The sequence below is a fragment of the Camelus bactrianus genome, chromosome 11 (assembly GCF_048773025.1).
Source record: "Camelus bactrianus isolate YW-2024 breed Bactrian camel chromosome 11, ASM4877302v1, whole genome shotgun sequence".
NCBI classification, from domain to species: Eukaryota; Metazoa; Chordata; class Mammalia; order Artiodactyla; family Camelidae; genus Camelus; species Camelus bactrianus.
The window spans coordinates 21,784,182-21,798,584 of NC_133549.1; the positions used below are offsets into that span (position 1 = coordinate 21,784,182).

The 14,403-nt window shown below is 48.6% G+C and overlaps 1 protein-coding gene across 1 annotated transcript in view; it reads left to right on the forward strand.

Annotated features, from left to right (window-relative positions):
- The window catches only part of ADAM12 (ADAM metallopeptidase domain 12), a 325,460-nt gene that overhangs the window by 257,447 nt on the left and 53,610 nt on the right, over positions 1 to 14,403 (forward strand). The window contains exon 12 of the mRNA XM_074373406.1: positions 13,729 to 13,906. Coding sequence (XP_074229507.1) covers positions 13,729 to 13,906 — 178 coding nt within the window. The remainder of the gene's footprint in view (positions 1 to 13,728; positions 13,907 to 14,403) is intronic.

A 14,403-nucleotide genomic window follows, 5' to 3' on the forward strand; every position in this document is an offset into this window, starting at 1 on the left:
CTGCCCAGCTTCCGCCTTCTCTCATGAAAACGGAGTGGACCCGGGCCCCGCCTCCCATCAGGACAAGCCGGCTGCAGGCGACAGGGCCAGGCGCCCAGTCATAGCAGAGCCACTCATGCGCACACGTGCGTGCTGATCCAGGACGCGAGTGGGGCCGCAGACCCAAAAGGCAGGAACCTTGACTTCGAGGCGCTCGTACTGTGGCAAGGATGACGAGCAAGTGAACTGGCGATTACAGACCGGAAGCTCGGGGCTTGACAGGGGACATTCTGGGGTGCCGTGGGGCTCACCGCAGGGGCACCTGATCTATTTACACAATCCTGAGTATCATAACATCTCATCTGTAAGTATTTCAGTTGTGCCTCTAAAAGATAAGGAGACATTTTTTGACGTTACCATAGTACCATTTCACACCTTTTACAAAATGACCAGTAATTCATTGTGAACAAGGAGAAAAGGTTGGAAGGGTTGGTGGCCAGGGAACATTCCGGAATAAAGTTCAGTGGGAACCAACCCCTGAAGAGGTGAATAAGGTTAGGGAGACCCTTGAGAATGCCTGGCTCATGTTAAAATTGGATTTCTTTTTGAGGAGGCCTGTATTTGAAATGTCCTTCAAGAAATTAAAATCAACTGTACTTTTCAGTGAAAAATTCCCAGGTTTCACATGTGGTTGGAATCAATGGAAATTTGATGTATCTGGAAAGTCTGCACCCTTTGAAGAACTTGCTTTCTTGAAAATCAGTGCAGAATATATGTAATTAAAACTCACCCCCTTTTGAAGTTTGAGGATCTATCTGAGGTCATGAAATACATTTATCATAAAGGGATTTCACGAGAACAGGCTTGGAGGAAATTACTGCCCCATATCAGCTCTTCATTTGATGAGATTTTTTTTTTCTCCTCAAATGAAAATTTTAGGAAAGTCTTCACTTCTTCAAAGGGCAGGGGGAAAAGATGGAGACCTTGATCCAAGGAGTTAAAAACAAAAAAGAAAAAGGAAAGAAACAGCAACAAAATGAGGAACTCTAGTAACGTTAAAAACACTACGGGTCAGAATCCGTTTAATTACCCAGCCAGAGCGACTGAGTCGGCTACTCCCGACGTGGCCCAGAGGGGGAAATGAACTGGCAGGAGATGCTCCTGCCAGCAGTTCAAGAGGGCTCGTCAGTTCAGAGCGCGTTCTTACCTCCTCTCCGTAGAGTCAGATATTGCTCACTGGAAAATAAAGGAATTTGCCTGCAGTTAATGCAGAGTGGGGATTGTAAAAGTCACTGCCATGGGCATGGTAGCATGTCTCTTCTCTAAAGCTGGGTGCAGACCAGGGGTCAAGTTAGGGAGACTGGTCCACATGGCCACTCCTCCTTGAGTATCCAGTTTCGAGGAAATGAATGGAGACAGACTTGATTTTGACCCAAAAGATTGCACTGGGGACATCGTCTTTTATCGGTAAACTGTGTGAGGTGGGTGTGGTTATACCCATTTTAAAGGTGAGGGAGCTGGAGCCCAGAAAGTTCAATGAATTGCTTATGTTTTCAAAACTGCCCAAATGGAAGCCCCAGGGCATAAGGCTGAGCCCCCGACTTTCCACCTTCCTCTTATCACAAATAAAAATTTGCAGCAGCTGTAAACCTCAGGAAGCAGAGAAAGGTGTCCACCCTGGAGAACCAGTCAGAGAAAGATGTGCTCACTTCCCACCGCGGGCTCCGAGGGAGCTCTGAGATTCAGCCTGAGCCTGAGACCTGGCCGGCGTGCAGTCCCACCTCCCAGGGTCCGTACCACGTGGAGGTTGCCTCGGCTGTGTGGGCCGTGTTCAGGCTTCCTGAGGGGCGGAAGCCCTCTCAGTACAGAGCCTTGTCCCCATGTGACTTCTGGGAAGCAGGAAGGCTGACCCATTTTTAAGCCATTTAGTTCTGCAAATCTCCTTCAACTTATGTTACAACAGCAGAGAATTATTTCCTGTCATTGCTTGTTAATCCAGCATTTTATTTGTGGTAGAACATGTGTGAAAACATTGCCGCTGAAATTCTGCCAATCCCTCCTCCACCTTTCACACACACACACACACACACACACAAACACACACACACACACACACACACACTCACACTCATGACCTCCTCCTCTCCCTACGATATGTGGCACAGAGGCTGCAGTGTGAGGTCAAGAGTAAATTCTGGGCCTCTCTGCAACCAATAATATCCAGAAGGACCCACTTGAAGCTCTACTGGGTCAGAAATTTTGTCTGTTTTGTTCACTGCTGAATCCCCAGCACATAGAACAGTTCCTGGTACATAGTAGATTTCAATAAATACTTCTAGACTAGAAAGATGGATGTATGGATGGATAGATGAATGGCATGGCTAGAAGGGTGGATGGGAGGATGGTTGAATGGATGAATTGATGGATGGAAGGGTGGATGGGAGGGTGGGTGGAAGAATGGATGAATGGATGGATCATAATGGATAGATGGTTGGATGATGGATGGAAGGGTGGATGGAAGAGTAGATGGAAGATGGATGTGTAGATGAGTGGATGGGTAGATGACTGAGTGGGTTGATAGCAGACGGATAAATGATGGTGGGCAGGTGGGTGGATGGACAGATGGATGGTGACTCCTGCACAATCAGATGTGTGCAGGGTGAAGTCACATTTCACCTTTTGTGTAATGGCCAAACTTCTGGGGAGAAGACTCTAAGGCCATTGCCTTTTATACTATAGCATGTGCTGCAGCCCTGCCATTTCCTTACTGTATATTCCACATCTTCTACAGTGGAGTTATGATAATTCACAAGAACAGATACAATACAATAAACAGAAAAACAAAAATAAGATAAAAAAGAGTAAGGACTGAGAAACCCCAAGTAAATAGGAAGCTGAGTCCATTGCTATTTTTTTTTTAACTCCATGGAAACCCGGGTGACAGGAGCAATTTGCTTTCAAAAAGTGAAGTTCTTCCAGAAGTAGCTTCTTCTGAAAGACTTTACTTAATTTAGCTGAAGGAGGAGGAGGAGGGTTAAAAATATAAAAACTAAAAGTAGTTGTAAGAATAAGACCCTGTAGACCTCACAAACCATTCCCCAGTTTACAAAGAACGCTCACATATCCTTTCTCATTTAATTGTCACAGCTCTAAGGAAACGGCAGGTACAATCACCCCCATTTTACAGATGGGAAAACTGAGGTTCGGGAAGGCCAGAAGCCCCCTAGTTGGTTGGGGTCAGACTCAAGATGTCAGCCCTCAGCTTCTGGCCCCTCACCAGGTGTTTGTAAGCAAAGGAAGCTCTGGGTCCCAACCCTGGGGGCAGGAGGGGGTCAGTCTTCACCGTTCTGAGTTCTGGTAGCCCTTATGGCAACCCCAGTATCAGGAGCTCAGTGAGGCAAGAACAGGGCCTATGCAGACCTCGGCCCTCATTGGATGGCTTGGAAATATCTCCCATGACCACTTTATCTACCATTTTTGATTAGAAGCATCTTCCCTGTTACAGACTTGCAGTCAGCGGAAGCCACTGGCGTGATCTGTACAGGTCCGTCTGCTGGGGTAGGAGGAAAGGGCGGAGTTACCTCGACGTGTGAACCGCTGTCTGTTAACCTCTGGATCTGTGCGTGTCTGCCCTGTCCCCGACCAGCCCCATGCAGAGACAGCAGCCTTTCCTTGTAATGAAGCTGAGAAGCCTAAGAGCCTGTCTCTGATGAGCTGGGTGCTTGTAATGTCCTGCTGGTCCCCTGCCCTGAGTCCCCTGCCTTCCAGGACTGGGTTCGGAAGGAACCAGCCAGCAGAGCCCAGAGGTGAGGTCTACTTTCTGCTAACGCCTCGAGGCCCCCGTGCACCCTCAACTGACCAGAGCTTAGTTGGTCTCCTTCTTTATTAAAAATCCTGGGAAATTACATTTACGCTTTAATTGGTTTCCGGGGAGGAGGAGCAGAGGTCAAAGTTCACGTGTTAAAAACGTGAATTATAAAGTGCCCCAGATGGCGCCATTCTGGGCCCCAGGTGTTTGCTATTAACAACGGGCCTGTCCTACTAAGGACATTTTTGATCCTTTGCTCCCAGTCCGGTGGTTTCCTTCACTGTCTGCGGCCCTTCTGTCGGGCCCACGGGCTCCAGCGTGTGGTCCCAAGGCAGTCGGTCCCTTTCCGCTCCTGGACTCGGTGTGAGGATGAAGCCTTCCTGTGGCTCTGCCAGGGTTCCCTTCTGTCCTGTGAGCCAGCATCTTCCGCGTCACGCCGGGGATCCTCAGCCGGGCAGAATGTGGACTCAGGACATGCCAGGAAAGTCCTCTGGCCACGTCACACTGCTTTCCGGTGGGGTGGGTGATGGTTTCCTCTGCCCACATCTTGTTGAGACTCGCACAGGGCTCACAACCTCCCTCCGGTGTGTGCTCGGCCTCAGGTGTGCTGCATCCATCCTGAGCCCCGCCCTCCACAAAAGGCATCCACAGAGGCGCTCGAAGGTGCTCTTGGAGAAGCTGCAGGGCCAAGGAGGGGGTCCCTTTTACCTACGGCTGACTCCGGGGAGCCCCGGGCGCCTGGGCGGCTGTCCATCTCCTGGGTGCTGACGCTGGCTCCTGGCCATTAGTGCCAGGTCAGGCCTGAGGCTGCCCTGGGGCCCCTGGCCTGGAGAGGCCTCCTGACGGCGCCGGAGGCAGTGTGTTTGCCAAGGAAGATCACGGGCCTTCAGGTCAGCAAGCTGTGTTTTCAGTCCTGACTCCAGACCCGCATGACTGTGGTGACCTGTCTAACCTCACTGAGCCTCAGTTTCCTCGTCTGTAAAGTGGGGATGATCCAGTCTGACTCACAGGGCGGTCAGTGAGCAAGAACGCCCACCCTCCTGGTTCAGCAGGGCTGAAGAATAGTGAGAGCTGGCAGTATTCGCACTCACCCTCCGGGCCGTGCGGGCGGGAGGAAGCCCGAGGCCCTGAAGTGGGACGGCCTTGAGCTGCCCCGCCAAGCTGCTGGTGACCGGGCCAGTCACTGCAGGTGTGGGCCCCGCCGCCCGCCCCAGCCGGGCGTGCTTCTCAGTCACTCCTAAATTCTGGGCCTGCTGATGGCAAGTTCTTATTCCTGAGTATAACTGTGAAAACCCTAAAGATTTTTCTGAAGACGGCCCTAGAACTTTGGGGTTGAAAGCTGGCCGAGCAAAGCCTACGCCAAGCAAGATCTCTCACACCTGCTTGATGCAAGCGGGCCTCCCGGGAAGAGGCCCTGGGAATGGCGTGGGACCTCTGCTCCTGGAGGGTCTAGAAATACGTGGTGCTGGCCCTGAACTCTGAGCTGTTGTCTGTTTTTGGAAAAGCTCCAGAGGCTGGTTGTGGAATGAGGGCTAAAGGTCGTTAGGCCCTGTTCTCAGAGAGCGGAGGGCAGGTCTGGTCTGCCTGCGGCCACATGCCACTCCCAGCTCCTGCCTGGCCTTGGCCGTGGAGGGAAAGGTTGGCAGAACGCATGGAGGGAGCTCACGCCACACGAGCTTCAGGAAAGACGTTTGGAAAAAGTTCCAGGAACTGGGAGCCACCCCAGCCGCGTGGCAGGTCACAGCCATCTAAACGGTGCCTTTGCTTTTGTGGGTTGGTTGTTCGGTGGGTTGTTTATGCTCCTAAGCCCGTGTTCTGGTTGAGCTGGAGGCAGCCCGGCCCTTCCAGAATGAGCAGAGCCTTCAGCACCATATATGTGTTAAACTGAGGGCTCACATTTAACTGCTTGATTGCTCCTTTGCCTGAGTCATTCTCCTCTCAAGTTTACTTGTACTTGTGGCTTTAAAGTTTGCTACATTGTGGCTTCAATTGTAGTCAATTCTGCACCATATTGGAAAAATATTTCTAAGCCCTAAGAACACACAAGGTGCTGGCGTCAGTAATTTGAATCAGCCAAAGCCACACCTCTAAGTGAGGAAAAGAAAGACCTCTTTTTCATGGACAAACTAGCAACTAGCATCTCCCAGTGCTACGAAGTTAACCAAAGCGTCCACATTTTTGTTTGAAGTTCATTTGTCCTCTCTCTCGGCACGGGAGGTAGTTATTATTCCCAGTCTGCAGATGGGAACACTGAGGCTCAGCTTTAAACAGAACTTTAGTTTATTAGATGGGGTGCACAGACTTGTTTCTTCCAGCTTCAATTCTTCTCCACCTCCTCTGTGCCCAGATAGAGAATCGCTTCCCAGGCCTCCTGCATCTGTCACTTCCACTGTAAGGAGAAAATAAAACTCCATTCCAGTCTGCAAGAAGAAATCCGTGGGAAGCAAATTGTCAGCACCACCTTTTCCAAAACCAGTTATCTCTATACCATCTAATCATTTATCAACTGTGGAAGATGTGAGGGGTTTTTTTTCCTTCTTCTTTTTTTTTCCCAGTCAATTTAAACGAGAAATCTGGATGGCTTCCATCCCCGGTTTCCTGCGATGCTGGCTTTTCCTGTCGCAGTTTTGTCAGCTCCAAGCTGTTCTCAGCAGCTGCTCCAGCTGTGCCATCCTTCTTCCTCCGACCACTTGCATGCGGTCCGCATGCGGACTGTGTCACCCCACGGCTTGGAGCTGGGGAACCCGGATTCCCTGGCACCCAACACACGTCTATTAATGAGGCAACAAATCAAAGGAAAGATGGAGAACAGAGACCTGCAGCCCTGGGGAATCCAGCCTGATTGCAGCCGCTTTCCCTGGCTGCCTAATTTCCACCAAGAAGGAAGCATTCCCAGAGAGCTTTTACAGGGCAGATAACTCCCAGCTTCTACTGTCAAGATTGATACATTGGCTTAGTAACGATTCACCCCCAAGAATCCAGCGGTGATACGCACAATGGGCTCCTACAAGAAAAGAATTTTCTGACTGCAGCTTTGTCAGAGTAAAGTAACCCCTGATCGTGTTTTACTTGGCAGCTTTGTGACGGCTGAATTGTTAAGCTGTGACTACGCCGATGGTAGGAAGCCGTAAGTGGCGCTCCTCTTTTGAAAAGTGGGTTTTGTGTGTGTGTGTGCGTGTTTTCCCAAAATCACCTAGCTGTCTGCTTCATCCCCTTTTTATTTCTAACCTTGCATTCAACATGGTAAAATTTCCCCCAAGTGTCCTTAGTAGTTAAATATTAGGGGGAAAAGGCAGGTGTGTCTCACTAAAGAGCAGGAGCCAGTCACCCTGGCGCGGTATCGGAGAGAAACTCTCTGCCTGTGAGCCGCAAGCACTTTTTGGGTCCTAGATATAATCATTTTAAAGCATTCTTGTGCCAAGGGAAAGTATCCTGCAAAAGGGCTCATTTTCTGAATAATTCTCCAATTTTACTGCTTTGCACCAGTCTACCACGGCTGTATGTCAGATTCAGTTAGACGCTGTCCTGACATGTTTGGTCTAATTTATGAAAAACATTAAAAAGCACATCGTGATGAGTTTGCCAAAAGCTATGGAAGAAACGGAGGCTTGTCCTTTTAAACCACTGACCACGGGCTGCATGAGATCTCAGTGTCACGAGGAACTCTACAGCCCAACTCAACGTTCTTCTCGCTCCCACTTCAGGGAATAAAGCTGCCATAAGAAAGCAGCACAGTGAGCCAAAGGAAGGCAGAGCCTCCGTACTTTGGAGTTTGAAGCGAGTGGAAGGAACTTGCTCAGAACAGACACCCCGTTATGTTCACAGTCAGACCCTTTCGTGGCTCCTAATTAGTGTAGCATCTGATGATTAATAGTCAGCCTGCTGTAATACTTAGAGATACTTGAATTTATTTGTGATCTGAATTTGGCCTTAAGAGACAGATGCTCATGGAATTTCGAGCACGTGCCTAAAATCACACGAGGTTTCAAAATGCTGTGCACTGAGCTTGTCTTAGAAAATGGAACCCCAGTGTGAAACAGGACTAGTTCTAACTGAAGTGCAAGAAAGGTGGCCTCTAATCTGCCCAGTTTGTGTTTCTTGTTTTTTTTATTCTAATAGGTGTGGATTTGCCCATGCATTATCAGCATTTGAATTTGAAACTTAGATCGGTTGCTCCAGACTTTAATTCTGATGCATCACGTGGACCATCAACTGATGACTAGCTAAGCAAATTGCGGTATAGTCTTACTTACAGTGGAATATTATTCAGTCATTTAACAAAATGAAGTACTCACAGTGCTACAGCAGGGAGGAACCTTAAACACAGGCTGAGTGAAAGAAGCCAGACGTAAATGGTCCCATGTTGGATGATTCCATTTATACAAAATGTCCAGAATAGGCAGATCCAGAGAGGCAGAAAGCAGATTCGTGGCTGGCAGGGACTGGTGGGGACGGGGGAAGGAGGAGTGACTGCTTAATGGGCTGGGATTTGTTTTGGGAATAAGGAAAATGTTCTGGAATTCTAGGGGATGGTTGCACAACATTGTGAACGTACTAAAAGCTACTGGGTTATAGACTTTTTAATGGTGAATTTTATATTTAAAGGAATTTTACCTAAATTTGAAATAAAATCACCTGGAGAGCTTGTTAAAGCACAGGCCCCCGCCCTGAGGTCCTCCGAGGCAGCAGGTCCGGGTGGGGTCTGAGTATCTGCCTTTCTGGCTGGTTGCCCAGTGATGCTGAGGTGAGGACCACACTTTGAGCAGCTCCGAGCCAGGCGTGTGCTGAGTCACGGGAGGATGTGTCCTTCGTATCTAACTCAGCACATCCAGGGTGCATGGATCACGGTCTTGTTTCAGCAGTTTGCTGCAGGTGATCCAGCGCTGAGCTGACATCAGCAATGGAGAAAAGGAGTCTCTTAAGGAACTGAACTTGAAATTGAATCGAGTCTCTGCCATCCCCTAACCATGACGTCTTAAACAAGCTCCTTCACTTCATTTGCAAAATGGGAATTCATAATACCCAGCTCGCTGGGTTGTTTTAAAATTTTACATTTAAAAGTAAAGTAGAAAGAAGAAGCAAATATGACTATGAGAAAGTACCCGCCGTATCATCTGGCTTCAAGCAGGTTCTCAATAGTTATTCCAAAACTACATGTATAATATGTAAGTATATATCAATTCAATATAATTCTGTACGTTATAATTATGCATGTTTATATGTTTTATATAATTTCCATATGGAGAAGTACACGTGATGTGTTGATATATATAAATGTATTTCTAACCTTTTATTTACGTGGATGGAGAAGCGGAGCGGGGAGCAGGCATGTCCAACAGTTCTCTTGGCAAAGGTCCGGCAAGGGGACAGTGGGAAGGGCTGGGGCCTTTTTTTTTTTTTTTTTTTTCAATCATCTTGGGAGCTTCCTCAGAGCTTTAAATATAATAACTACTTCTCCAGTGAGTGAGTGGATGAATGGCTAAATGAAGGAGTATTGAGCATACTATCCAAAAGGTTTGATTCTGCTGTCATCAAAAGTTCAGAAGCAGGGGTGAGGGTATAGGGTGTAGATATAGCTCAAGTGGTAGAGCGGACGCTCAGCATGCATGGGGTCCGGGGTTCAACCCCCAGTCCCTCCTCTAAAGAAATAAACATGATTACCTACCCCCTTACTTAAATGATATAATAATAAATAAACTATTTTAAAAGTTCAGGAGCAGAGTTGGCATCTGGGAAGCAGGGTGATGCTCTTGGCTGTGCCGTGCAATTGCCTGGACTCATTCACTTGTGTGGCCAAATTGGAGGAGTAGCAGTCTTAGTAATCACTGTGGGGCTAGATCCTGTCCGTGGATTCCGGACGCTGTGCTGGGGCGTGGATTCCGTGTCTTGTTCATGGTCCACTGGCACCTTTTTCATGCAAACCAACGCACTGTTCTTTGACTCCTTAAGCCAACGGTCAGTGACATCTCTTGTGTGCTAGCTACTATGCAACCAGTGACTCCTTGGATGTAAAAGATGCTCGAATATGTATAAATTAGGATCCTATTGTAATTCGAGGAGGAATCTGATATTTAGTAGCTTCAGATTCCCTTATCACTTGAAATTTGAAATCATTTTAGACAACTGAATTCTGTTTATCAAGGGGGGGCCACTGGTTTAGATACAATTTTTAGGTATTCTCTTATTTCTTCCTACACACCAGTCACCCGAGAGGATACCAGTAGGGGAAGAGAGATGATGAATAACCCTTGCTTGTTAATCAAAAATAGTTTGTAAAAAAAGGGGGGGGATAAGAGTTTGAAATTCTAATGAAAAATGCCTTCAGCTGTTATCAGTGCTTGGTCCACGCAGGGGAAATTCCCCTCCCCGGTTTAATGATTCTCTGTGGTCTTCATCCTGCCATTGAATGACCTCAAGGGGCTCAGGGGTCTTCTCTGGGGAAGGGTCGCCTCTCTGGGCTTGTGGTACTGTAGGAGGATCCTGCTGCTTTCTGTGGAACAAAGTCCACTAGGCCAGTTACTCCTGTCCGGGCGCCTGCGCACTGGCTCCTGCCTCTGCCTTGAACATTCTTCCTCCAGGTGTGCCCACAACTATTCCTTCATATCCTTCTAATGAGAACCTCCCCTGCCTTCCCCCTCAGTGAGGCTCTCCCTGACCACCCTCCTAAAAGTCCAGGACCTCCCACCTCTTCCCCCACCTTGCTGTCTTATTTTTTTCCTTAACGTTCATTCCTTTCTAACACATGTAATTTACTCCTTTATCTTCTGTGTGATCTGCCTGCCTCGCTGGAATGCAAGCTCCATAATGGCCAGGATTTTTGTATGTTTTGTTCATCCCTGGGTCCCCAACACCTAGAAGCATGCCTGGCACACAGTAGGTTTCGAATAAATGTTTGCAGAATAATTGAATGAGGAGTGACAGGTTCCTCTGCTTTCTCTCCTCTAAAGCCTGACTTTCTCTAAATGCCCAAATAGGGTTCAGAAATGTTCTGTCAGAGAGAAACAGTCACCTGTTCTCCATGGTGAGAAGTCGTGAAAGGGTAAGCCAGCAAAGACATTCTGCAGGTACCAAGTGCTCCCTGGCCACATTGCCACATCATCAAAAGAGAGTTCTCGGAGGTTGGCAGAGGCAGTTCTCCATCCTCACGTAAAGGCAGGCATGCTGCCTGGTCCAGTCCACGCAGAAGACAGGAAGGTGGAGGGAAGCGTCGCTGGCCTTCCCGAGGGGCCTCACTGGGCTCGGAGCAAGTTAGAAAGGCTCAGGTTGGAGAGAGAGAGGACCGGCTGGACATGTGCTTGGGGCAGGTGCTCTGAGCCCTAGGCAGCAGCTTCTGGAGGCTTTAACTGTACCACCTTGGAAGGCAGGTGGTGCACTGGGGAAATCAGGTGTATGGTGTGAGGCTGGGCTCTGTGCTGCCTGCACACGGCCGTGAAAGAGGGCCAGTTTCAGGGTCAGTGAGCTCAACACCTCGTTTGGCATCTGACGAGCACATGGCCACTTTGTTGTTAAAACAGAGGCACCCTGAGGAATTAATGCCTGGACGCAGTTCCTCGTAGCAAAGTTGGAAACCTGTGAATTGGGTGGATGTTACCTATCCATGATTCCAAACAAGAGAGATTTTAAAAGCATTTGGGGCTTATTCTTCAACAGAAGAGGAGAAAACTAAGAGAATTAGCAATGTTTTATTACGCAGATAACTCGACTTCTCTCTGACAGCATCCAGCTCAGACACAGGGAAGTCTTTTTTTTTTTTTTTTTTTTTTTGCCAACAATGATCTGCTCTGTTCTCCTCTCCCAAACACTGAATTTTAAATCCTGGACTTAAGCTGATCTCATCTTGTTTCTATCCCTTTTTTAAATATCAACCCCCCCCCCAAAAAATGTATTTGTTATTTTGAAAGACGATGAGATGTGAGGACTTGTGAGACCTGTGACTGGAGCTGGTCTCAGAGTGCCCTGGTCCCCAGATGTTGGCAGACAATCTTGGCTCACTTGGGGCGTGGAGTGATGGATACCACTCTTTCACTGGGTTTCCCTCAACTACTGTTAACCTTGCTATAAACCCTTCCTGAGACTCACCATTCACCCTCGTGTCTTTCCTAACTAACTGTTAACATTTTCTAGAAGTCAGTTCCCTTCCGGAACAAACCAGTGAGAGTTCATGAGAACACGTGGTTGCACGTCACTGGGCAAGAACGATGCTGAGTCTCCTGACTCGGGCCCTGGGAGAAGCTCACACAGACGTTTCAGTCTGTGCCTTTGCAAAGAGAATTACTGCTCTCCAGCTCCCTGTGTAATGTACTGTTGTCTTACAACACAAAACCCTTTCTAAATGGACAGAATTACAGTTTTTCTTGTGGCTCATGATTTGAAGCTCTTCAGCATCACTTTGATACCAGGAATAATCAATCTATCTGCCGAGGACAGTTATAAAGATCTCAAAAGGAACCTCATAAGAGCATTACAGATAAGTCTTGGTTTATTCCCTTTGTGTCCAAGAGCAAGACTTGCATGTACAAGTTTCTTTGTAGATAAGAATTATACTTCAGAGTTAATAACCTGAGATTGATAGAAAACACCTGGGGAGATGGCACAGTGTTACCAGTTTGGCCCTGGAAATCATCCTGATCTTGAAATATTGCCAAACTCAATCATTCAGTGGTGGCTGGTCTGCCATTTTCGGGGAAACACAGCAACACACATTGGTTTGGCCAGTTGGTTGGGGATCCAGTTATAATGTCATCCTGTTAACGTCTGCAGGGAAGAGGGTTCTAGGGCTTGCGGGTCAGCAGGCAGGCCTTCCTTCCTCTCTAAGTAATAAACCTTCTGGGTTTCCGGTCCGCTTGTCCGTCATGGTAATTGCTGCCTAAGACCCGGGAAAGCACATTTGTAATAGAGAGTCAGACACTCTGTGTATGTTAGGGGACCCTAGCCATAGGAAAACCCCCAATTTTCAGTGGCTTACCCTAATAGATAGAGATATTTCCCTTCCGTGTGACAGCATGGGGCTCTGTGCTGTGCCACCATGAGTCAGGACCATGTGCTGGGTCCTCCTCCTAGGACTCGAGCCCAGATGGCAGCAGGGGATAGAAAGGACGAGAGAAAGGAGCAGTCACTTAACTACCTTCAGCCCGAAGTGACCCTTATCCCTTCGTCCCTGCTAATTCCATCACCAAGAATGATCACACAGCCCACCGAGGTGCAAGAGGCTGGTACAGCCCCTCCGGGCCATGGAGAGGGGAGTGTGAACTTTGCAGGGAAGTTGGCCCACCCTGCCACATCCCTTTGCAGCCCTGGTTTTTCGAGGCAGGAGCAGGACCTGCCTTCTGACCGCCTCTGTTCCCGTAGAGCTGTGCTTGGGGAAGACAGTAATTTGCCCGTCACGGGCCCGAACAGCGGCGTCGGCCAGCCCCGACCGCTGGCGAGGATCGTGTCTGTGAAGCCCTGGAATTGACAGGCTCAGTCATTTGTACTTTTTTCTTCTCTGTACTTTGCAATACGACATCGGGGTGTGTTCACAGTGCAAGCTACAGACCCTAAGAATTCACATTCCACTGTATCATTTCACACAAAACTATTAATGACGTGTGTAATGAGACTCTGAACTTATTGATTAGAAAACTATCCAAAAGTCATTTCTTGTTTTTTTAATTTGTTAGTCTTCATCTGTTCTCTTTATTTAATTGTATATGTGTATTTGTATTGAAGCACAGCCAGTTTACCATGCTGTGTCGGTTTCTGGCGTACAGCACAACGCTTCATTTCTGTTTTGATCGAGCACTTCCGTGCCAACGGCGTGGGAACCGTGTAGGGACGGACCTCAGGGTGTAGCTCAAGTGCCTCACTTTCCACCATTCGAGCTTTGTTCACTGAGACGAGCAGGGGCCCCCCGGGCGGGGCTGAACGGGGCGGACGCCTGACTGTCCGGGTCTCGTCCGCAGGTACCCGTTCCCCGTGCTGTTCAGCAGCTGCAGCAGGAGGGACCTGGAGGCCAGCCTGGAGAAGGGCGTGGGCATGTGCCTCTTTAACCTGCCGGAAGTGAGGCAGGCTTTCGGGGGCCGGAAGTGCGGGAACGGATACGTGGAAGAAGGAGAGGAGTGTGACTGCGGGGAGCCGGAGGTAAGAGAGACGTTTCCAGAACGTTCACCTCGTGTGCACGGCTGGGCCGAGAGGCGAGAACAGGAAGGGACTGCGCAGCAGGACGCAAGTGCTAGAAATTCAGGCTGGAAAGGCCCTACGTGGCCGCCTAAGCCGGGGTGGCCTTCTGGAACCTTAAGCATTGCATAGAATAAGTTGTATCACTGGTCAGAGAGAGAATCTTCTCTGTCGAAGGACGGGGTAGTTCCGGCAAGATGAGGACAAAAACAGTGAAGAAGCGCTTAGCTCTGAGTTTGGCAGAGAAGAAAGCCTGGAACGGCAGCTTCAGGTGCTCATAAGCACCATGTCTTTCTCTCTGTGAAGTGAGCGCAGAGGGGAATTTGAACGAGCAGCAATCGGCTTTAACCAAGCGCTTTTTCCCAAGTTGAAATTCCGCTCTTGCTGCCCCGGCCTCCTCTGTATGCAGGACCCACACTTCTGCCTCTCTGCCTGTTAGTTTTCAGAAGCAACAAGTGAAA